Source organism: Neofelis nebulosa, chromosome 7 (genome assembly GCF_028018385.1).
Source record: "Neofelis nebulosa isolate mNeoNeb1 chromosome 7, mNeoNeb1.pri, whole genome shotgun sequence".
NCBI lineage: Eukaryota > Metazoa > Chordata > Mammalia > Carnivora > Felidae > Neofelis > Neofelis nebulosa.
In genome coordinates, this window is record NC_080788.1 from 116,353,491 (window position 1) to 116,378,487 (window position 24,997).

The window sequence follows — 24,997 nt, forward strand, 5'->3', positions numbered from 1 at the left end:
TGAATTTTCTTCTCACAAACTTTCTCTGAAACACCTCTTTAGATCTTTTATTTTTGGCAAATGGGCTTCGAGGTGGCAGCCTCATTACTGTTGTGATGGAGGGGTATAATAAGCCAGTGGGCAATTTCCCAGAATTCTGAGCCTTTGAAAACTGCTATTCTTTTTGGAGGGTAATAAGTACAGAAGCCGGGCTGCCTGTCTCCGATTTCTTCCTTCTTCCCATTCTGTTCTCAGCTAGTAAATACGTGGTCTCAGTCTGCGTAAAAACGTAATGGCTTAAATTTGCTTAAATTTCTGTAGCAGTTTGGTAATGAAATTTAGCCCTTTGATGGTGGTGGTGGTGGTGGTGGTGGTGGTGGTGGTGGTGGTGATAGGCATTCAGTAGCAGGTACACTGATTGTGCTGTGAGCTGGTTCTTTCCAAGTCTCCTGGGAAGAAAATCACTAACTTACTTTATATGCGAAGGTCTTCGTGTTGAGTAGAGGAGGAAACAGCCTTGGAGTATAGAGAAATCATCTGCCCGAAGTTTATATTTTAGAGAAGTACTTCGAATGAAGTTGTATGTTTTCTGTTTGGATTGGGTGTATTGTTTCTTTTGAGAATGCTTTTTACAATAGTATAATGGTTCCTCTGGAACTCATAGCAGGATTCTTTTTCTACCCTCTCCTGTATTTACAGCTGCTTTTTCCCTAGGGGAGTATTCTTCTGTTTTAAAAAGCAGAGAGAGAAAACAAGAAGTTCTCTCAGTGATGTTTGGAAACAAACTGCATTTGTCTTTCAGGAAGGCAGGTTCTTAAGAGTTGCTGTTTGGACAAAAAGGAAGTCTGGCTACAGACCCCCCCAAAACACACATGCCCCCCCCCCCCCCCCCTCCACCCAGAGGTTCCTTGTAGCAGATATGAAAGAGTTTAGGACATGAGGTGCCCGTTACGGTCCCTTTGTTGTACTACACCAAACATTTCTTTTCAGCTCCTGAGAAAGTCAGTTTTTCTGGCAGCCCACATCCTTGCCCTGAATATCTGTGCCTGGGGTCCTGGGCTGGCACTGGCACTCAAGGCCAGGATCGTACTTGGGTGTGGGTTCAGAGGCAGCATCCAAGGACATTTGGGACAGGAAAGAGATCTGATCATTAGGATGTTTTCATTGTACTGATGTTTCAAGGCCTTGGAGGTGAGGTTTGCCAGGGTCTAGATGAGGTTAGTAAATGGGCATAACCCTAGTGCCGCTTAGCCTCTTTCCACACTTTTCACCAGCTAGCTGGTCCTTGGCATGCATCTTTGTTTTGTTAGAAGAGGAGGAATTCTACTTTGCAGTTGAATAACTGTGCCTTCTATTCAAATTCTATGGAGGGTTACACTTGAAAAGCTAATAAGTACTTCCACTCTGCACACACTGATCCACAGTGGGTGGGTGGCAGGCTGGAGGCTGGGGGACCTTCATAGAACAAGTGTTATTGAAGGCAGATACTGAGGTGACACTGAGGGCAGCTGTGCCCTGAAGTTCCAGTGGCTTGGCCCCCTGGCTGATGACCTATCCACCACAGCTAGGCCAACGGGGAGGCCTTCAGCTTCCCTGAAATGACTACTACTCACAGCTCATTTAGTGTGACCAGCCAGAGGGATGGGCCTCCTCTGGGAAAGGGTAGGAGAGTCCTTTTTTTTTTTTTTTTTTAAGTTTATTTATTTACTTTGAGAGAGAAAGAGCACATGCACAAGCAGGGAAGGGGCAGAGAGAGAGGGAGAGAAAGAATCCCAAGCAGGCTCTGCACTGCCACTTCAGAGCCCAGTTTTGGGGGCTTGAACCCACAAACTGATATCATGACTTGAGCAGAAATCAAGAGTTGGATGCTTAATCAACTGACCCACCCAGGAGCCCTGGGTAGGAGAGTCTTTGTTAAGCTTGCCTGGTTTGGCAGTCACTCAGACTCACCTCCTGTTTCTGTGTTGGCCAATAGTCTCCTCCAATTTTCCAAACAACTCTTCTTCATTTCCAAAGGGGGGCCCATTTTTGCTAACAACCACCCCCCTAAAAAAAACCCACCAAAAACTGCAACTTACCTTGATTGTTACTATGTGTGCCTTCTCTGCCTGTTTTCCGGCAGAGGCAGGCAGCCACTCTTGTTTTCTCTTGAGGTGCTCTTGCCACATTGGAGTTCCTGGAGGCTGATGCTGCTGAACTTCCTCATTGGGCAGAGGCCAGGATGTGAGCTGAGCCCCGAGTGCTCTGAATGGACAGAGCACACACAGTGGGGAACATTGCTGGGTTGGCACTGGGTCTGTGGGAGCCCAGTGGTTGGATTCTGACTGGGGGATATTTGAGAGAACTCTGTTTAGTGAAGAGGTAGGGGAACTGAGTTCTGGTTCAGCCACCAGCAAGCCATCTCCCCGGGCAAGTCGTGGCCCCTTTCTAGGCCTCAGTTCCCCTCCTAAAATGGGTAGATTGGACTTACAAGAGGACCCCAAGTTCCTTCAGACAATAATGTGTTAGGATCCCCAGGACCCATGAGTCTGCTCCTGGTGAGGGTGACATGAGGCCAAAAAAGGCTGGGACAGAAAAACTTGCACTTCTCAGTTCTCTCTCTTCCCCCCTCCCCCCATGTTTATTTATTTATTTTGAGAGAGAGAGAGAGAGAGAGAGAGAGAGAGAGAGAGAGAGAGAGAGAGAGAGAGAGAAAATATCCCAGCAGGCTCCACACTGCCAGCACAGAGCCCATTGGCGGGGCTCAATCCCATGAACCGTGAGATCATGATCTGAGCTGAAAGCAAGAGAGGGACGCTTAACTGATTGAACCACCCAGGTGCCCCTCCACCCCCCATTCTCTTTTTGCCTCCAGGCTTTTGCACATGTTGCTCCTCTCCCTGGAATGCGCCTTCCTACAGTCGGTGTTAGACCGCTGCTTGCCCCGATACTGGTGGGGTGCCCCTCCTCTGTGCTGCCATATCTCTCTGTGCTCAGCACTTAGCCCCACTGTCTTAATGTCTTTTTCCTTGTGCTTCCTGAGGGCAGAAACTGTCTGCTCTTGCCACTGTGCCTCAGTTGGCTGGTGCAGTGCCTGGAATGTGGTATATACCCAACAAACGTTGAATGATAAAATGACCTCTCCTAGGCCAACACACCCAGTGCACTCAGGTGGGCTTTTCCCCACCTCACCAAGCTCTCTTTCTGATGTTGTATGTGGATACAGGAGAACCTTGTATAATGCTGAGAGTTGAAGTTTCATCTCACTGTAGCAAAGCATTAAGTGATGTTGCCACCCCACCCTGGGGGTGCTCTTTCTAGGTGTTGCTTTGACCTGGGATGGTTCTGGACTTTGTCCTGCTCTTCCCCATCTGCAGCCTTGAAGGAGGGGCAGGCAGGCACGTGCAGATTGCTGTCTCTGCCAGCTGCCTGGGGCTGGGCCATCTGCTGCCGGTGACAGGGGGTGGGGTGAGGGGTGCGCAGCAACCTAATCTCCTTCGCTGCACTGACTACATGGCTGAGTCCAGCCCCCCTTCTCTCTACACTCTGTCTTCTGTTCAAGCTCTCTGTTATACTACTCTTCATCGAGGTCTTGCTTTTGTTCCAGCTGCTGCCCCCACCACTCTGCTCGGAGAACCCTTGCTGTGTTTCTGTTTATTCTGTGTGTGTGCCTTGCCCTTTAGCCCGAGCCCCCAAGAATCTTTATGTAATATGAGACAGCAGCAGCAAAAAGAAAAAAGCAAAAAAGGGGGGCCTGGATGGCTCAGTCAGTTAAGCATCCGACTTGGGCTCAGGTCATGATCTCACAGTTCGTGTGTTCGAGCCCTGTGTTGGGCTCTGTGCTGACAGGTCAGAGCCTGGAGCCTACTTCGGATTCTGTGACTCCCTCTCTCTCACTGCCCCTCCCTGACACATGCTCGCTCGCTCTCTCTCGCTCTCTCTCGCTCTTTCTCAAAAAATAAATAAATAAATGTTAAAAATTTTTAAAAAAAGAAAACAAAAAACAAACTTTAGAAATGAAACCTTGGACTCCTGTTGGCCTGTGTTCAGATGTAAATGAGGAGACTCTTACCTTTGTTTTTGCTTTTTTCCAAATGTTTTTAAAATTACTTTTGAGAGAGGGAGAGAGAGAGAGTGAGCAGGGGAGGGGCAGAGAGAAGAGAGGGAGACAGAAAATCCCAAGCAGGCTCCACCTGAGATCATGACGTGAGCTGAAATCAAGAGTTGGAAACTTAACTGACTGAGCCACCCAAGTGCCCCTGGAGTTTGTACCTTTGGATTCACCACCCTGTTTTCCATCCCTCTTCCCAGGGAATCTTTGAACAGCAGGGGTGGGCTGAGTCACTTGCAAAAACTCTAATTTTGCTTGTGCTGTAAGCCTTGCCTCTTTCTGGCCTTGTGTGGACATAAGAAAGAGGCAAAGAGGAAGTAACCTATCCTCATCACTCTTGATGACTCTGGGTTTGGACGTTCAGAACTGGGTGTGTGTGTGTGTGTGTGTGTGTGTGTGTATGCACACATGTGCACAAGCTGTGCCAGGAGGAGGCATTAGGAGGGAATATGGACAGAGTTTTAAAGTCGTCTTTACCAAGTGAAGAGGTGACAGAGCAGAGAACAGAAGGGTAATATACCCTAAACTAGGACTTCTCAAACTTTAACAAGTGAAGGAATCACCTGCGGAACTTTATTACAATGCAGATTATGATTCAGGAGATCAGGGATAGAGGCTGAGATTCCACCAGTGCTGCTGTTCAAAGACCCGTAATTTGAATAGTAAGCCTCCTCCTCCTCCTCTTAACACTGATTAAAAAGATTGACGTGGGGAAGGCAGGAGGGAGGCTAGTAAGGACTTTCAATTTTAAACCTGAGGGCCTGAGCTGGCCTTCCAGCCAGTGTTGACAGAGCCCTTTTCCACATCCCTCCCTCCTTCATGCCTGAGTTCTTGGCTTCTCTGGAGCTTCCCTTGGCCCAGTTTGGTTTCTACAGTATAAGAACCTCTGTCCTTCGAGGGTGGGTGTGCATACTCACAATAAGACTGGATCTTTCCCCTTTCTCTTTGGCTCATTATAAATAGGTAAGGCTGAACCTAGCATTTCAAATAGAATTTTAGAACTGAAAGAACTCTTAAATTATCTTTTCCAGTCCCTCTATTTTACTGAGGAGGAAATGCGCCCAGGAAAAGTTTTGTGACATGTTCAGAATTAGCTAGTGGCAGAGCTGGAGTTAAAAGCCAGATGTCTGGGCTCCTAAGCTCTTCTTTCTGAGGCACTGTAAGCCCAAGTTAGGGACTGTGGGAGGATCAAAATGTTGTTCTGGGGACAGGTGTTAAGACAAGAGGCTTTGTAGTGGTGTGAGGGAATTTTACACTACATGCACAACTAAGGCAGGTCTGCTGGCATCTGCTACAGCTCAGCACTCACTCACTTAGGCCAGGCTTCTCAGCTGCAGCACTGTTGACATTTCGGGCCACGTAATTCTTTGTTTTCTTTAATTCTTTGTTAAACATCATAGGATGTTGAAGTGGCATCCCTGGCCTCTACCCACTAGATGCCAGTAGCATCCCCTCACCCCCAAGTTATAACAGTCAAAAATGCCTCTAGATATTGTCACATACCCTCGGAGGGGGGTAAGATTGCCCCCAGTTTAGAACCTCTAGTTCAGGCACTAAGTATTTTGGGGAGGAGGGTCCCCTTGGGCACCTACAGTGGGTTTTTTTTAGTGTATGTTGGTCTCTGTGTTACAAAGAAAGCATAAAAGGGGACCCACCCTTCCTGTGCACTTACAGTTTAGTTTACAGTTTAGTGGGGAGACCAGACCAGCCAATGCATGGGTCAGATAAATTGCCATCGTAGTGGTCCCTCCAAGATGTAGGGCTGCAGGCTGGACTCTGAGGAATGTGGTGCCAGCCCAGGGTACTTAATGAGGGGATTTTGCTGCTCTGGGAAGGATTGCATAGCTAAGAATTTAGTAACTCTCATTCATATCTTTAGTTATCCTTACCTACTTCTGCTCAAGCAGCATTCTTCCATTCTGAAAAAGCATTTCATCTGATCAGAGACACATTAACCAGCACATATGTATACTTGAAGGGAGGGAGGCCAGCTCAGGCCCGATGCTGTTAAGGTGACCCATTCCTTAGTGAGATTTACTTTTTCTTTCTAGTTTGATTTTCTTTTGCTTGGGATGAATGCTCTGGTAGACCTTTCTTGCATCTTTACCATTGTGTTAAGCAATATTGACATAAGGCTACGTAAGAACTGTCATGTTCTGAATACATAGGTAAAAAACATGGTTAAATGCCCCTTTGTGAACCTGAGAAAGAGTCTTTACCTCTTTTTGTTTTTCATAGGATACTATACTTATGTTTTTAAGGCCACTGAGTACCTCCGCTCCCCATCTTGTGCTAAGCACAAGGCCTCCCTGAAAAATGTTCCTCCAGGGCACAAAAAGCATTGGTGATGGGAAACTCATAGTTCAATGAAGTCAATATAACTTGACCAGTGCGAGACTGCTTTTTTCCCATTACTTTTTTGGATGCTCCATTGCCTCCTGGGTTGCATTGTTTCTAATAATAAACCTGCTGTAATTCTTTGTTCTTCTTCTTTTTTTAAAATTTTTTTTTAATGTTTATTTATTTTTGAGGCAGAGAGAGACAAAGCATGAACAGGGGAGGGGCAGAGAGAGAGGGAGACACAGAATCTGAAGCAGGCTCCAGGCTCTGAGCTGTCAGCACAGAGCCCGACGTGGGGCTCGAACTCATGGACCCTGAGATCATGACCTGAGCCAAAGTCGGATGCTTAACTGACTGAGCCACCCGGGCACCCCAAATTCTTTGTTCTTTTGAACGCAGTATGTCCCTCATTCCCCTACCTGCCATGGCTGCTTTTAATACTTTCTTATCTGTCTGACTATCTCTCTATCAATCAATCAGCCATCAAGCAGGAGAAAGGCAGGGGTTGGGGGGAATCCCAAGCAGGCTCTGCTCTGTCAGTGCAGAGCCCGATGTGGGACTCGAACCCACAAACTGTGAGATAATGACCTGAGCCAAAATCAAGAGTCGGTTGCCTAACTGACTGAGCCACCCAGGGGCCCCAACACTTTCTCTTTATCACTTGTTTCAGCATTTTGATTATGTTGTGCCTTGTGTTTTCTTTTTGTCCTTCTTCTTGGTGTTTGATGAGCTCTTGGATCTGTGGGTTTATAGTTTTCATTAAATTTGGAAAAATTTCTGGCATTTCTTGAAAATTTTTTTGTGTCTACCTACCCCATCCCCAATAAATACACACACACACACACACACACACACACACGTTATGTGATTATATAATCTGTATACATACGGATACATATCTATGTTAGGCTGCTTGATAGTGTCCCACTGCTGTGTTCTATATATATTATTTTGGATAGTTTCTATTGCTGTGTTTTTGAGTTCATTAATTTTTCTTCTACAGTATCTAATCTGTTAATCCCATCCTATATCTTTTTCTTTCAGATATTTGTATATTTTCCTTCTAGAAGTTCAGTTTGGGTCTTTTTTATGTCTTCCATTTCTTTCATCATGCTCATGCCTTCCTCTTCTCTCTTGAACACATGGAGAATATTTATAATAGAGATTTTAACATCCTTTTCCATTGTCATTGGGTCAGTTTTATGCCTGTTTCTTTTGTTTCATTATTCTTCTAGTTATGGTCATATTTTTCTGCCTCTTTGCATTCCTGTTAATTTTTTTTATTTGAAGCTAGACATAGTGAGTTTTATTATTGTGGGTGCTGGAACTATTTATATTCCTTTAAATGCTTTTGGGCTTTGTTCTCAGAAACAGTTCAGTTACTTGGAAATTGTTCGATCCTTTCATTTCAAGGCCTGCTTTTTAGCTTTGTTAGATTGGGTCCAGAACAGCCTTTAGTCTGGGGCCAGGATGGCCCCATTACTAAGGCCAAACCCTTCTGAAGATTCCATCTGATGCCCTGTTTGTTAGGACATTTTTCCACTTTGGCCGGTAGGAACATGAATATTTCTGTCTCTGTGTGAACTCTGGGGGTTATGCCACCTACTTCTTTCCGTTCATTCTTTCCCCAGCATTGCTAATTTCCTCATACACATGCACAGATGAGTACTCAGCCAAAATTTCAAGGGGTTCTCTCTTCAGATCTCTGGGGCTTTTTCTCTTTATGGCTCCTTATTTTTAGTTACTTTGCCCTGCAAATTCTAGCCACATTGGTCTCCCCACACTCCCAACTCTGTCTCTAACTCTGAGATTGTTGAACTCTTTCATGTTTCTTCTTTCTGCTTTGTGTTCTGGAAACTCCTGGGAGAGTTAGCTAGGGCACTAGTAGGGTTCACTGCGTTTCAAGGATCACTGCCCTGTGCTGCCTATTGTTAAATGTCTGAAAGCCATTATTTCATATATTAAATCTGGCTTTCTAGTTGTTTAAGGAAAGAGAGTAAATCTAGTCTCTGTTATTCCATCATGACTGGAGGTAGAAGTCCCTCAGACTAATTTCCAACCTTGGATATTTTTTTCCCTCCTGTGTTTGCTTGTTGAAAAATGGATCCATCAAGACAAATTTTACTCAGATTTAGATCTTGTTAGTTTGCCAAACATTTATTGAACACCTGCATCCAGAGAATAGCATGGTTCAGTATTAGGCTATACATGGCACAATCTGTAATTTTACCTGTGCTGCACTTTCTAGCAGAAAGCTGGGGGTGCACTTCTAGGTGTTATCCTGGCACAAACATGCACATCTATACACACTTTGAGCCTCCTTCCTGTGCCTCCTGACCATGCTCCCATTTAACCTGGGCAGCTAGTTGAACTAATAGGCACAATCCATGAACAAACAGTAGGTGCCCAGCTGTGTATGCGTGAGTTAGCCAGATAGCCATCTCCAGAGAGCCTTGTGTGGGGAAGGGAGTTTTAACTCTCTGTGTTCAGTGGCTCTTCCATCTTACTTAGGCTTACTCTGTGCCAGATCCTATATGTGTGAATCATGGACTCTTTGAAATTCTGTGAAGCATTCGGTGTTGTTTTCCCCATTTTATATATGACAAAATAGAGACTCACAACAGTAAAGTGGTACCCCTAGGACCTGTAAGAAGCAAGAGGCAGAATCAGGATTTGAACTCACTTTTGTGTAACTCTAAAATCCACATTGATTGATCCTGTAACTAACAGTTTCATTTCCCTCTTCTGGGCTCCAGCTTACTTCTGTGTTTTGTTTTTGACATTTGGGCTGTATATCGCCTATGTGTTCTCACTTTCTACCTCTGTATGTGTCTTACCTCCCCCAGTAGACTGTTATCTCTTTTAGGGCATATGCTTTTCCCCATCTTTGTGCCTTTCATGGAGTCTAGAATATGTAGGTACCCAATATAGGTGTTGAATGAAGTCAGTAAGTTCCTTAAGAAAGATATTTGTTAGGAATGAGTCCAGATGCCTGTCTGGAGGGAAATACCAGATTCCCTCCCTCATTAATTTATGATATTTCTTTCTGTCTGCTGTGTTTATCATAATCCCTCTTAACATCTTCCAGGATGTAACCTGGACTTTATGAAGTTCTTTGTTTGGTACCTCTGCCTGAATTTTGACTAATTTGAGATTACTTTTGGAGTCTGTGTTTGGAGATTTCAGGAAATATCTGTTGTGAATTAGATTCCTTTCTTCTCGGGCTGTGATTTAGAGCTCCGCATGTAGAGAACCGGAAGTATGGCTGGAGCTAGAACTGGAGCTTATAGGCCTTGGTGGAGGGTATAGGTGGGGGCAGGGGCGTGGGACTAATCAAAGGGGAAGGAACAGTAAGCAGGTTCCTGCTTCTTGTTTTTGCTTGGAACCTCACAGTCCAACCTTGACAGCTTACAGGAAGTTTGGGTAATTTGTGAGGGAGAGGACAGGAAGAGTCATGGTTTGGTTATAGATTCAGAGGCTTCTTGGAATTTACGCAAGATGGAGAACATTTGGAGTCTTGTACAGCTTAAGTGTGTACCTGATTGGGGCTGTTAAGCTTTAGTAGATGGAAGTGAAGAACATGTTGCTAGAATCCTGAGCCTGCACCAGAACCTCAGGGGAAAATACTCAGGTGGCATGTGAGTAGAAAAGAGGAAAATGGCAGAAAGTGGGACCATATTTATGCAGAATCTTAAGGCCTGAGAGACACTAGGAAAGGTTGCTTCTGACTCAGCTACTAGGTAGACTGTTTCTCTCACGAATCTTACAGATGTAGCAGTTTTGGGGTAGAAGTGGAGAGGCTCTTTTGTTGCAGTTGAACATTAAGGAAGCAGGCAGCTCTTTAATATTCATCCCCAGTGTCTCCCTAGCTTCGGCCAATCATGGCATGCGGGAGTGTTAGTTCAGAGACACTCTCTGTGGGAGTTCTCCAAGCTGTCTGGGCAGTTCAGGAATTTTAACTAAATCCTTGGGCTAACTGAGAAGGTACAGCTTAAAAGATATAAATTCCTGGGGCGCCTGGGTGGCGCAGTCGGTTAAGCGTCCGACTTCAGCCAGGTCACGATCTCGCGGTCCATGAGTTCGAGCCCCGCGTCGGGCTCTGGGCTGATGGCTCGGAGCCTGGAGCCTGTTTCCGATTCTGTGTCTCCCTCTCTCTCTGCCCCTCCCCCGTTCATGCTCTGTCTCTCTCTGTCCCAAAAATAAATAAAAAACGTTGAAAAAAAAAAATTAAAAAAAAAAAAAAAAGATATAAATTCCTTCTAGCCATCCTCCAGTCTTTCTCCTCCCTTCTTTTCCAGCTCTTCGCTCAAATATTTTTGCCCTTATTGTGTCCACTTTGTCACTTTGAATTCATGTTAAGATCAGCATGATCTGCCCTCACCACTCTAATGAAACTACTCTTGATGAAGTCACCAAGCATCTTGTGACAAGACCAGTCTTCATCTTAGTGGACCTTCACTGCCAACTCCCCCTACATCCTCCTTGAATCTCTCTGTCCCTCCCTTGACATCTTGATGCATAGGCCCTGGTTTCCTCGTACTTTTGGAGTGTCTTTCGTGGGCTGTCCTTCCTTGACATGTTCCTTTAAAAAGTTAGTGTTCTTCCCAGGATTCTGTCCTTGACTCTCTTCTCTTCCCACTCAGCTCTCTTAGGTGAGTCCATCTATTGTGCATGTATTCAGCCATCACTTATAGGCTGCTAACTCCAAGCTCAAAGCGCTCTGCAGAGTTTCATGCTCATTTCCTGCCATTCTAATCTTCTCTGTATCATTCCAATTTTTTTTTTTATTATTTTTTAAAAATGTTTGCTTTTGAGAGAGAGCACGAGCGAGCAGGGAAGGGACACCAAGAGAGGGAGACACAGAATCCCAAGCAGGCTCCAGGCTCTGAGCTGTCAGCACAGAGCCCGACGCGGGGCTTCAACCCGTGAACTGAGATCATGACCTGAGCTGAAGTCAGACACCTAACCCAACTGAGCCACCTAGTCACCCCCCAGTTTTAATATATGTGCTGCCAAAGCGAGCACCATGCTTATTTCCAATTTGCCTGCTAGACCTTTCTACATGGATATCCTTGAAGTGTCTAATTCAGCATATCCAAGAATTACCTGAACTCAGTTCATTACATTCGTCCCCTAGATCTGCTCCTCCACCTGTGTTCTTTTTCTCCTTTGCTGGCTTTCACCAGTCACCCCATCACTTAGGCCAAAACCCTTGGCGTCATCCTTTATTGTTGTTTTTACTCACCCCATCCTATTTTTGGCATCTTCTACAGCATTTGGCACATCATGAAAATTGAATGAATAAATAAGAGAAAAAGTTTATTAATTTCATCTGAATTTAATTATAATTTAGCTAGCACTTTGGCCTTCATGAAGCTGAATACCTCTGATTACACTCTAACTTTTGGGAAGGGCATCTGACTTTTGGCCACATTCAAATTCTATTAAGGAGAAGGCAGTTTTTAATTTAAAACAGGAACACTTTGTGGAAGGGTTAGTCATTATTAGAAATGGGTGGATTGGCCACTGTGCTATCTTTTAGGGCTGCTCTAAGGAGCTGCTATCAGTTAAAGATGAGGTGGGTGAAGTCAGACTGTACTGGCTCATGAGGGCATTGTCCTTGGTGTTCATGGGAGTAGAGGCAGTGTGTTGTGGGTGAACTTGCCACATGCTATGGGTTTAATGCAGGAATAGGTAAGACTTTTCCATTGGGGAGGGTAGTATGCCTCCTTGCACTCACTGATGGATTTCCTAATAGTATCCTAGTGTTTGTAACATAAATGCTGAGGATATGTTTGTAACTATAATGCTTTACCAAATTTATTTCCTTTTTCATCTAGCCCCTTAAAAAGAAAGGAAAAGGAAAGAAAAGAAAAGAAAAGGTGGGGCACCTGAGTGGCTCAGTCAGTGAAGTGTCTGACTTTGGCTCAGGTCATGATCTCACAGTTCCTGAGTTTGATCCCTGCATCTGGCTCTCTGCCATCAGCACAGAGCCCACTTCAGATTCTCTGTCCCCCTTTCTCCACTTCTCCCCGACTTGCACTCTCTGTCCTTTTCAAAATAAATAAGTAAACTTTCTTAAAAAAAAGAAAAAAGAAATGGAGACAATGAATCATATGGGGCTTAGTCGGTTGAGTGTCTGCCTCTTGATTTCGGCTCAGGTCAGGAACCCATAGTCATGGGATCAGGTCCTGTGTTAGCGTGGAGCCTGCTTAATAAGATCTTTCTCTCTCTCCCTCTGCCCCACTTGGGCACCCTCTCTTTCTCTCTCTCTCTGTCTCAAAAAAAGAAATCATAGGATGTTGGAGCCAGAGAAGCTCTTCATGTAGTAGTCATCTAGCCCAACCCTGACATGTTTTCAAAAAGTAGCAATAGTAATAATGATAGCTGGTAATAATTAGAATACCTAACATGTTTGACAGTTCACTAAGTTCCAGGTATTATGTTAAGTGCTTTACATGCATTTCCCCATATAATACTTACCCATGAGGTAGCTGTTATTAGTGCTATTTTATAGATAAGGAAACTGAGGTCCAGAGCAAATGAATAGCTGCATTGGAGTTAAGTATGCTGAAGCAGCTATTGTGCAGAAAGATGAAGCATCTTGCTTACTGAAGGTCAAATTTTCCAGTTACAGGCAGAACATGAGTAGAATGCAAATCTCCTGACTCTGAACTCAGCATATATTTTTGTTTTGAGCTGAGAATTCATTCTTTGTGGTCATTTGTGTCTCGTTTCTTATTCAGTCCCTTTAAGTTTTAGTGAAATTGAACGAAGTAGAGGAAAGGATGGTTTAGAGTTAGGGTTTTGGTGAGTTTTTTAAAGTTTATTTTTAAATAGGCAGCCTTCCCAGACTGACTGGGAATGTAGCAGAAGGCCTGAGAACCAGGAAGTGACACAGACCTGTTTATACCATCCCATTTGGAGGCCTTTGGGAAGTGATCCACAGAGATGGTAAAAAGTAAATATAACTGCATCAGGCATTTCTCTTGGGTTTGCTATTTTTGACCTGGAGGAGGTGTTTCCTGCACAGCTATGAGTACTTTGGAAACTGCAATCCTAGAGCCTAAATATCTTGATTGAAGGTATATACATAGGTATTTATTTCTCATTACCAGACAGCAGTCAGTGGGGCCTGGCAGACAAAATTACCACTTATTTTTTTTTTCTTTTGGTCTTTCTCTCTCTGCCATCCTTTTGGTGAATTGCTCTTCCATTTCTTTGTCTTTCTTTATAATTAGCACTGCGCATGCAATCTGTCCTGAGAGCTCACTAGGTATGTGCATGAGCTTCACGGTCCAGTTCAACCTTTCTTTTCCCCCTCCCCCTGTTCCCACTCAGAAGTCACTGTTCCTACCTCCTCTGCATTCTCATAGCACTTTTGATTTTTATTTATTTTGTTCATTTTTTTAATGTTTATTTTTGAGAGAGAGAACGAACAAACAAGCTGAGGAGGGGCAGATGGAGAGGAAGACACAGAATCCGAAGCAGACTGTAGGTTCTAAGCTGTCAGCACAGGGCCCGATGCAGGGCTTGAACCCATGAACTGTGAGATCATGACCTGAGCTGAAGTCAGACGCTTAACTGACTGAGCCACCCAGGCGCCCCCTCATAGCACTTTTTTTTTTTTTTTAAAATAGCCATTTTATTGGGCTCTTATAACACTTCCATGGTGTTATATAGATAAGCTTATAATTCCTCTCACGTAGACTGTGAATTCCTTGAGAGTGGGGAATTCATGTCTGTGCTGCACTTCATTTCTGTGATCACCCAAGCCTTGCACTGAAGACAGCCAGTAAATATTTGCTGAATTGCAGTATAGTCACTGCAAACACCGAGCCGTAAGAAGTCAGATTTAGCAGATCAGCTTCCCAGACTTTATTTGTCCAGTGGGTATTGAAGCCTGCTCCACTTAGCTCTGATAGGAACCAAACAGAGGGGTATGATGACACATAGATATGTCTCTGGGGTCTATGAACCAATTACAGCCCCTTCTGCCAAGCATTTGTTTTGCTACCTGGCCCAAACTTCAGGATTTATGCCCCTTTCCCCTCCTGTTTTATGTCTGTTGAGACTTTGCCATCTTTTATTTCCTACACAAATTATGTCTTTTGGGTTTATCTTTTTTCCTCCTTCAGTGAACAAGTAAATGTTGAGTGCTTTGAGGCACAGAAAGAGGCAGAGTTGGTGGTCTCTGCAGGAATTTATTATCTGCAGTATATGCAACATACAGCAGTTAAGTAACTGAGCAGGCCTTGGGGAGGGATATGATTGGTTGTCCCGTTCATCGCTCAGGCAGTGATGCTTTGGGTTCAGAAGGGCCTTCCATGTTTATGGGCTCAACTGATGCAACTAAACTTTATCTTGTATTTGGACAACAAAAAAACAGGGAGCCCTTTGCAGTAGGAAAGCAGAGAAGGATAGGCTTTTGGCCCCTTGGATTTCATTTATCTGTAGAAGAGGGGTAATGGCACCTATTTAATGAGGTAATGAGTGTGTGTATATATGTAATAAACATGTAAGCTCGGTGCCTCATCCTTCCCTACTACACACTCAGACTAGAAAACTCCTGTGTCCCCCTGGACACAAATATTGCTTTAGTATAATCACGTACATAATTATTTAATTTTGCAGGAAGGAGTGCTAAGTTCCTTAAAAGATACATTTTTTATTTTTTTATTAAAAATTTTATTTTAATGTTTATTTTTGAGAGAAAGAGTGAGACAGAGCGTGAGTGGGGGAGGAGCAGAGAGAGAGGGAGACACAGAATCTGAGGCAGGCTCCAAGCTCTGAGCTGTCAGCACAGAGCCCGACGTGGAGCTCAAGCCAGTGAACTGCAAGATCATGACCTGAGCTGAAGTCAGACACTTAACCGACTGAGCCACCCAGGTACCCCCAAAGATAGATTTTTATTTTTTTATTTATTTTTTTTAATTTTTTTTTTTTTTCAACATTTTTAATTTATTTTTGGGACAGAGAGAGACAGAGCATGAACGGGGGAGGGGCAGAGAGAGAGGGAGACACAGAATCGGAAACAGGTTCCAGGCTCCGAGCCATCAGCCCAGAGCCTGACGCGGGGCTCGAACTCACGGACCGCGAGATCGTGACCTGGCTGAAGTCGGACGCTTAACCAACTGCGCCACCCAGGCGCCCCAAAGATAGATTTTTAGAACTTCATGGAGGAGAACCTTGGAGGTTCACCTGTTGGCAATTTTTTCATCTAAACTAATTTGTGTTTTGAGCGTAGTCTCAGGGCATATGTTTCCAGCCCAGCTGAAACAGTGCCCTTTAGGAATCCAGTGGCTGCTCAATCAGAGCTGGTCAGAGCAGGAAGGGGCCTTAGCCAGCACTGATTTGAGTGCCCACTGTTCCATACACCATCCTGCATCCTTCACATTTATCTCATTTCCATCTCACAACAACCCAATAAAGTGGGTATTGTGTATCCAGTTTATAGATGGGAACTGAATGATTTGCCCTAGATCACCCCACTAATAATATCCAAGCAGAGCAGAGATTCTGGCCCAGTCTGCTAGAATCTTTCCACCATCCCAGTCTGCCTGAGAAATATTTAGTTGAACTGTTTCATTTTACTTATGAGGAGACAGAGGCATAGGGAGGTGGTGTGATTTGTCCTAGTTCAGCCCATCAGTTATTGGTGAAGCTGGGACTAAAGAAGCAGCGGTTTCCTGCCTTCAGGGTCGGAAATTTACTGACTGAGCCAAGTCCCTGCTCACAGCCACTCTGCCTTCACTCTCCTTTTTTTTCTGTCCTGTCTTGAGTCTTTGTGTGTTATTTTGTTCTCTTCAGTCCTTCTCTCTTTTCTCTGGGCCCCTACAGCTCTGCAGTGGTCCCTGTGTGTGACGCAGGCTGTGTCTCATGCGCGCGCACGCTTGTGTGTGTATGTGCGCATGTGTGTGCGTGCACGTGTACACGTGGAGGCTGGGTTTTTTTGTTGTTGTTGTCAGACATTTGTTATTTTTGGAAAGCACTTTAGGAACACTGTGTACAAATGGCCTATACAAATGTGCTGATGGATTGATTAAGCTCTAAATGGGAAAGTGGAGTTTCCTGAGTTTGCTGCAGTGCAGAGGGAGACAGATGCTAGGATGGGTCTTGGAAGATGAAGGGGGAGAGGACTCCTCATGCAGAACATAGAGGAAGGATTTAACATTTGTTCCTTCCAGTTAGTACTTTTGCTTACTTATGTTTTTGGAGAAAATATTCCTGGGCCCCTCCTATTCCCTAGAAGACATTCCAGATTCCTTAGAACTGAAAGGGCATTTGGGGATCATCCAGGCCCACCCCCTGAAGACCAGGAAGAATGACTGGTTGGTGGAGCTGGGACCTAGAGCTCTCTTATGCATTCAGGTCCATGCTGCAGTCCTTCTGCTGTTAGGTTGGAGACTGTTAAAGAGAAGCCTTAGGATGGGGGTGGGGGCAGCTTGTCTGCTGATGTCCTGCTGTCTGCAGCCTGATGAATACGGTAGGGGGAAAGTGTGACAACAAGAGGATGTAGCTTCTGGAGAAGCCAGACAAGGATACAAAGAATATCAAGGTGATTCAGAAAAACTGCTAACACCTACCCTATTCTGGTTTAGGTGGCTTATGAGGAAAGCTGAGGGTTATTTTGGTATTTCTAGGAGGTGAATTTTAATGAGTTTGTGTCTTTTGGGCTTTGGAGCTGGAGATGAAAAGGAAATGGATAAGGTACCGTTCTGTCTGTCACGGATCTTCAAGTCCAGTAGAAGAGTTTGTGCCTGTTGAGGCCCTCACATGTTAGTGGCACAAAAGGAAGGGGAAGATACAGGGGTTAGCAAGATTGGAAAGAGTCACAGGGGGGAAAAGTAAACTAAAGACATCTAGAAGTAACTTCATTTTTTCATTTTGGAAGCAAGAGTGGGAAGCATTAGGATCTGATAAACGTTTAGATGTCTTTTGCTGCCGTGGCCTAGCTATTTCAGGGTGAGTGGGAGGGAAGTGAGGGAGACATGGAAGAGAAGAAAGGGAGCAGGAAGAGAGGCCTCCCTGGCACGTTAGCCACTTCTCTTATCAAACCCTCTGGGAGACTTTGGACTTTGCAGAGTTAGGACTTCCTATCTTTACACTCTGAAAGGTAATTAACTGGTTAAATTCTGGTCACATTTCATGAACTATTCTTTGTCTTCCACCGTCACGTAGCAGCACTGGGGCTGGTGAAGTCGGTTCATGGAAAAAAAACAGACTTTCTTGTTCCAGACTGTCTACTACCACCATCTTCTTTCCCGACTAGTTCTGAGGCAAGGAAAGGATTTTGTTGGTTTTACCCATCTAGTTTCCTCTCTTAACTAATGGAGAGATGGGTCATAGTTTAGGAAATAATCAATCCTGACAATTACATGGAGACTGAGGCTGATCTCCTAGAACTGTAGAGAAACCTACTTAGCACCTGGGAGCCAAGCTTGACAGAGTCAGGACCCTTGTCTCACAAAGGAGAGATCAGTAGAATGTGACATGACCCTGCCACTCCAGGAGGACTGTGACATTCTCCAGGGGTAGGCCCCAAGGCAACCAGGCACATGGGCTGAGGAGGTCTGGGCCCTCAGCTGTCTTGGGGACAGGGTGCTGTGGTGGTTTCATGGCTGGCCCTACCTGGTGCTGCTGCTTCCCTAGTCTGTGAGCCATTTTTGAAGGTGACTCTGAGGACACCTTTAATCTTTTCAGGCTCTTTGGTTAACCTGGAAGCATCTATGGCAACGATACGCAAACCACGTGAACTTTGGGTTCATGTTACAGGTTGTCCTTTACTCCAGAAGCCTGTCCTGTTTTCATCGTCATTTTTTATGAGCAGTTTCTCAGACCTCTGCTGTGTTGGCTTCTAGGCCAGAACTGTAGATAGAAGGACCTGAGTCTTTTCAGTTTATAGAGCTGTCCTTTGTATTTTGTCCTTTTTGAGCCTCATTAGAGAGTAGGGAGATATTTAAAGCAAGCAACAACCCCGTTTTATAGATGAGGAAACAAGGCAGAAATGAGGTAACAGAGGCAAAAATGAGGTAAGTGGCTTCCCCAAATCAGAGCCATGGATCGTCACAGAGGATCATTTTGAACAGGAAATGAATGTTCATGACGTTCAGCAGAGCACAGTCACCCTGCTTTTAATGTTCTGAGTTCACTGAGGGGGAAAGACCAGACACTGACCTTGAGGGGCTGACATTCTAGCTCATGGGGTCTCTTTCTACCACACACTGTTGGGGTGCAGCCATGGTCCCAGGAAAGATTATCAGAAAAGGATGAATGCAGACTTTCCATGACTCCTCTACACCCCATATTTTAGAGGGGAAACTGGCTGCTGGAGGAAGGGTTGTGTGATACACAGAGAAGCTTGGATGTTTGGAGAATTCTGTGGCTGAGAGAGACCGTAGAGCCTTTCTTAGATGTGCAAATGGAAGCCAGGGAGACCAGCCAGCTGTTTAGTGGCAGAGATGGGACTGACATGCAACCTCAGGCTTTCTCTTTTCTTTCTTTTCTCTTCTTACCTCTAAGTTTAAATGTGACATGCCTTGTGAGGGTGGATAAGTGCCATCTTTAAAGACGAGGCTTAGTTCCAGGCTCCTCTTTAATCATAACTTTTTTCCAATATTTTTTGTGGTAAAATACACATAAAATGAAATCAATCATCTTAAACCAGTTGTAAGTATGCAGGTCAGTGACATTAAGCACATTCCCACTGTTGTGCAACCATCACCACCGTCCGTCTCCAGAACTCTTGGCATCTGGCAAAAACGGAACTTTGTACTTGTTAAACACTAACTCCGCATTCCTTCCTCCCCCAGCCCAGACAACCAGGATCTTCTTCCTCTTCCTCCTCCTCCTTCCTCTTCTTCCTCCTCCTCCTCCCTCTTCTTCCTCCTCTTTCCCCTTCCCCTCCTCCTACTCCTCCATGTATTTCTCTAGGGATAATGAATATCTAGTTAATTTTTTCTGAAATGTTTTTCTTTTCACTTGCTCTAAAGCCACAGTTCAAGTCCAGGTTTTATTTTATTTTTTAATTCTGTGTTTAAAGCAGATGCCTTCTTAAAATGATAAGATATGTATAGTGTGACCTTTTCTCCACAGTAGCCAGGTTCTCCCATTCTGAGCAATACCCTGGGGTCACAGGGCTTCGCTTTTCTCTCTATTGTTTCTGAAGCACTAACTCTTGGCCTAGCCTTGCAAGTAAACACTCCCACTGACTACCCTCTATTCTCTATTCATCTTTTCTCTTCTTTGCAAAGCCCCCATCATCACTACCCCATCTGTCATGCACTTGATCAGGTGTTAGGCTTCGTGGTGGAATTGGTCCTTTGGCCCAGGGAGCTGCTTAAGTCAGGGGGAGGAGTCCGTTGTTTCTCTCAAATAAGACAAAACAGGAGCTCCTATTTGTGTATCTTTTTCCTAATTCTCTATTGTCTCCTCCCCACAGTATTCATGAGTTTGGCAGGCATTTGTTCACTGCCTTCAAGGAGCTTTGAGTCTGGTGAGGTGAGACAGATAAACATGTAGACGCATTAACCTGTTAGAGGTACAGTCCTAGCAGGGTGCTCAAGACACTTTGGGAATAAGAGGGGGTTAGTCCTACTGGAGGTGGGTGTGGTGTGAAGTGTCAGAAAAGAATTCCTCCAGGCAACTCTTGTGCTGAGCCCTAAGAGTGACTATATTCCTGGCAGGAGGAGCAATCAGGTTTATTTGAACATCAGTCCGTATGTTGAGGGAGGAGACAGGTGGTCTACTGGAACACATGGCTACATTAATTTTATTTTACATTTTATCTGTTTGAAGAGGTAATGCATGCACAAGGTACAGTATACTCAAGGACATTAAAAAGGAATACATATGGTGAAAAACGAGTTATTTCCCTATTAATTGCTCACTTCTCCACCCTGAAGGCAATTATTAGCTACCGATTTCTTGTGCAACATTCCAGGCAGAGATTTTCATGGCATGCAAGAGTGTGTGTGTGTGTGTGTGTGTGTGTGTGTGTGTGTATCCCCTTTAAAAATACATGCAGCCTCGCAAGTGGCTTTCTTCATGTACTGATTGTGGAAGTCATTTCATATATGAGGACAGACTAGACCTGCCTAGTTCTTTTTAATTTTTTTAGTAGGCTCCACACCCAGCATGGAGCCCATCATGGGGCTTGAACCCAGAACGCTGAGATCAAGACCTGAGCTGAGATCAAGAGTTGGATGCTTAACCGACTGAGCCACTGAGGCACCTCCTGCCTAACTCTTTTTAGACCAGTACGTGGTATTTTGTTAGGTGTGTGTATGACCACTTGTTTAACTTGCCTCACTTCAGTCTTTTGCCAGTACAAAGAATTCAGTGACTATCTTGCATCTGTATCATTGCTCATGCGATTTTTGAGGACGGATTCTAGAAGTAGAACTGATAGGTTAGAGAATATGTGACAGATATTGTCAAATTGCCCTCGAAAGAGCTCCACGTTAATGATGCTAAATTTAAGATCCTTTACCACTTGATGCCCCCCACTTCCCTTCCTCTAAAATCCTTGCCACAGTGCTCTTCCTAAATGAATTTGGTCTTATAACTCCTCTGTTTATGATCCTCTAAGCTGTAATTGGTTTTCAGGGTAAAGTTTAACCTCCTTGGCCTAGCCCTTAACTCTAGCCTCTGCCAAGTGTGCTGTGCTCCCATTGTTCTGTTCCACTTGTATTTGGTACCTTCTTTTTCACTAAACATATGCACTAGCAGTCAGCATCACCTCCTCTGGGGAGTCTCTCTTGGTTACCTTCACTTGTGCACAGAATACCTAAGCACCACTCTGATCCAGCCCCATCCATTCACTATAGAAATATTTGTTGTGCACGTGCTGTAATGTGGCCCAACCACGTGTTATTCTCAATGTTGCCTTCAGGGGGTGATGACTGCCTGGTACAAATACCTGCTGTGGATGAATCAAAAATGACAGCACCCATTGCTAACTGGACATATTGTTGAACCTCTTCTGACCTTGGGTTTTGACATCTGCTGAATGAGGAGGTAAAGCCTGATGACCTCTAAGGTCTCTGCAGCTCAGCCTTATTACTAATTACAACAGCAACAGCAGGCAGTATTTACTGAGTACTGGCAAAGTGCCAGGAACTGCCAAGTGCTTTGTCTGATCCTAATCCTTACGTCAAACCAATGAAGACATGGTTACTGCTCCCATTTTACAGATGAGGAAACTGAGGCTAAGAGAGTGATTTGGCCACATGGTCATAATAGAGGACACAGATTGGAATTCTGGCATTCTAACTCTGCTGTTCTTAGCCACATAAATATATACACATTCCACACATTTACACACACATGGTTTTGCGTACTGTTTTCGGTCACTTACAGACTCCACCCCTAGACCTCTTCATGAACCATCCCTTTTCTACAGCTTTAAAGGCTCAAGTTGGAGTCTGGGTAAAAGCTGTGGACAGAAGACTGCTATAGTCACAGCTATTTAGGGGTAGTGAGTAAGGACCCAGTGGCTAGCTCATGCTCATTGAAGGCCCTCCTAGCTGCTTTTCCTTCATGCTGAGGTAGCTCATGTTGCTGTTTGCAGTAACTCTCTTTAGAAGGGGATGTAGGCCTGAGTCAAGGCTTCAGACATGGATTAAAGGCAGGTCTGTTTAATATCCCTGGCAGAGTCTCAGAGGCATCCTTTATTAGGGTTGTAGATGGCAGGCTCCCTTATCTATTTACATAAAGCCTTATTAATGGAGAAGGAGGTGTGTATGGAATTTAAAAAGGGAGTATAATCTTATTATTTGGAATACTTGTTATAAACTAGGGTAAATAAAATCAAATGACTTAACTAAAATATAATAGGCCCATATCATAATGTATCATCATCAACTCAGCTGCTTCTCTGAAGGCTTATAGAAAGTAATCCCTTAAAGTCTTAACCCCTGATACATATATTTTTTAAAGACCCTGGTTCCTACTCTTCTGAAGTCATCGTCTGAACTAGAGTGGGTGGGGGTGCTAATTAACAGTCACAGCCCATCCTCTCCCAGTCCTTGTCAGGGACACCCAGCAAGTGTGGCCTCTTGGGGTCACAGGTGTGTCAGGTGAGCCTGGAGTAATTGGTCCATTTTTGAGATTCATGGCTGTGGAGTCAGCGTCAGATCCTCAGGGGCTTATCCGGCCTCTGGCAGCTGAGCAAGCCTAGCCGTGGGCCCTTGGCTCCCGCAGCTGCATTCCTTCTCTAGGCGGTGTATTTCTCCCTTTAAGACACGTGTTCTCTATTTTTTTTTCCTTTCGGTCGGTTGAACTCGCTCTGAGTCCAAATGGCAAAGGCAAAGCCTGACTCAGGGGTGTAGCATCTGTGTCAACAGCTGCCTCTCTCTCCTCTTCTCTGTTGGAGGCGGTGGGGGCAGAGCCTGGGCAGTTGCTGAAAGTTCTGCCATGCCTGACAGATTTCCAGGTGAGCTTGTGTTGGTCTCCTCGTCCTAGAGCGAGGATCTGGCTCCTAGATGCTGACACTGATGGCAGCTTGCTGCAGGCTTCGGCATTTCCCCACATAGGATTTGAAAAGCCACTTATGTGCCTGTCCCTTCTGGCAGCAGGAATTCAGTTACTAGCATTTTGTATGTGATTATGGCTTCCTTGCTACAGTGCCTACTTGCAGCTAACTTAGGGCCAAAGTTTTCACTTATGTCCTTGTTTTCTGTTTGTTTTTTTTTTATAGGTAAATCTACCCGTGGCTGACTTTAGAATTCTTCTGGCTTTTAAATTTTTTCTTTTTAAAATAACTTGGACGGATAAAAGATGTGCCATGGCAGGATAACACCAAAGAGCACCTCAGCGTTGGCCGTGGCCTCCGCGGGACATGGAGTGTTCCTTCCACTGGTGATCCTTAGCACCCTCCTTGGAGACGGACTTGCCTCAGGTGGGTCCCCGACTGCCCCTGTGTGGGAGGGAAAAGACTCAGTACCATTTTTCTCCCAAAGGCTGGGATAGGGCACTGTCCATCTAGCGGGAAGTTGCAGGGAGAGAAGAGGGTGGAGGTGGGCTTTTGTGCGGTGGTATAGCTGGGGGGGGGGGGGGGCAGGCCTGGGGGTGTGGCATTAAGGGGCCTCTTGAGTCACCTGGGAGACGGGTGTGTAGGAACCTGCTGGGCTGACATTGTCGCCCCTTTCCCCCGCAGCTGGAGTCACCAGGCAGGATGGAGGGATTCAGAACACGATATTCAGCAGGGTGCACGTTTTGGAATCAGACTGCCTGTGTTCTGAGTCCAGTCCCATTGCTGGCTCTGCGACCTGAGCAGATCTCCTTACCTCTCAGCTACAGAATCGGATAAAAGTAGTACCTACCCTGGGGGGGGGAGGGGGGGTGAAGATTGTCTGAGATAACACAGCAAGCACTTAATGATTGTTAGCTTATTGTGTGTTTCTTGTCTTTTTATGTTTTTTTCTCAGAATAAGTACAAAGTTGAGGTGTTGTAACTTAATGAAAGCAGGGCCTGGCCACTGACACTATAAACTTCATGATCCTGGACAAGCCACTTAGGCATTCTGTGGCTTAGTTTCTCCATTTATCAAATGAGGGGGGTTGACCCAGATACCTTTAAGGTCCTATCCACTTCTCTCAGTTTATACTTTCATAATTCTACGGACTTTTCTGGTTGAAGCTGATGGGCTGCAAGAGCTGTAGCAGTGGCTAGAGATGTAGCCATGAGCTTGATCCTTGTTGCCTTCTGCTGTGCTCTGAAGACCCTTCTTAGGTTCTCTTCATGTGGTCCTCTCGACCTGGCGTCCTTTTTAGAAAGCACATATTCTGATGTGTACCATAGGCCTCTGGGTGACGCTAGAGAACCTGCCTCTGTATCTGCAAGTACCAGTAGGGGTCTCAACTAATTATGAATGAACTCAACAGTAGTGGGGCCCCTACCAGTCTTCATTAGATACATTTATACGGCAGTTTTCTTTGGACAGCATTCCCTGGAGAGGGATCTCAGGTAGATTCTGGAAGGGGACTTGAAGGATGAGAGCAGTGTGGTATAGTGTGGCACGTAGAGTCCCCATACAGTGCTCTTTCTCATTCTTTCTTTTGAACACTTGATTATTTTTTCTAAGTTTATTTATTTATTTTGAAAGAACGTGAGCAGGGCAGGGGCAGATAGAATCCCAAGCAGGTTCTGTGCTGTCTGTGCAGAGCCCATGCGCCATGAGATCATGACCTGAACAGAAATCAAGAGTCAGGTGCTTAATCGACTGAGCCACCCAGGCGCCCCCTCTCATTCTTTTTCTATCAACCCCTGCCACCCGCTTACGTGACACATGAAGATAATGGTGCAGGCTCATCTAAGCTTTTTCTTCTGAACTGTTGAGAAAAACAGTTACCCATTTGTTGTTGCATTATAGTCTTTTCCACCACGCACGTGCAGATTTCCTCTTCTGCTGCCTCTTCTTTACTCTGTTCTGACACTTAAACCTTTCCCACAAAGCATAACACCTCTTTGGCTGTGAGGAGCCCCTGGCACAACCAAGGAGGCCACTACTAATGATTGAGACCCCACAATGTAGGCCTCATGACTATATATGAGATTTCAAAGGAAAAGAAGGCCAGACCACACCA

The 24,997-nt window shown here is 44.9% G+C and overlaps 1 protein-coding gene across 4 annotated transcripts in view; it reads left to right on the forward strand.

Annotated features, from left to right (window-relative positions):
• SUSD6 (sushi domain containing 6) overlaps positions 1 to 24,997 on the forward strand; it is a 100,035-nt gene that overhangs the window by 24,460 nt on the left and 50,578 nt on the right. For 2 of the 4 annotated variants that reach the window (XM_058739468.1, XM_058739469.1), the window contains exon 2: positions 23,109 to 23,309. In XM_058739468.1, the coding sequence (XP_058595451.1) occupies positions 23,189 to 23,309 (121 nt within the window). In that variant the 5' untranslated portion in view covers positions 23,109 to 23,188. Of the gene's footprint in view, positions 1 to 20,513; positions 20,668 to 23,108; positions 23,310 to 23,567; positions 23,723 to 24,997 lie in introns of those variants that run through there. The other 2 variants (XM_058739470.1, XM_058739471.1) reach the window with 2 other exon arrangements.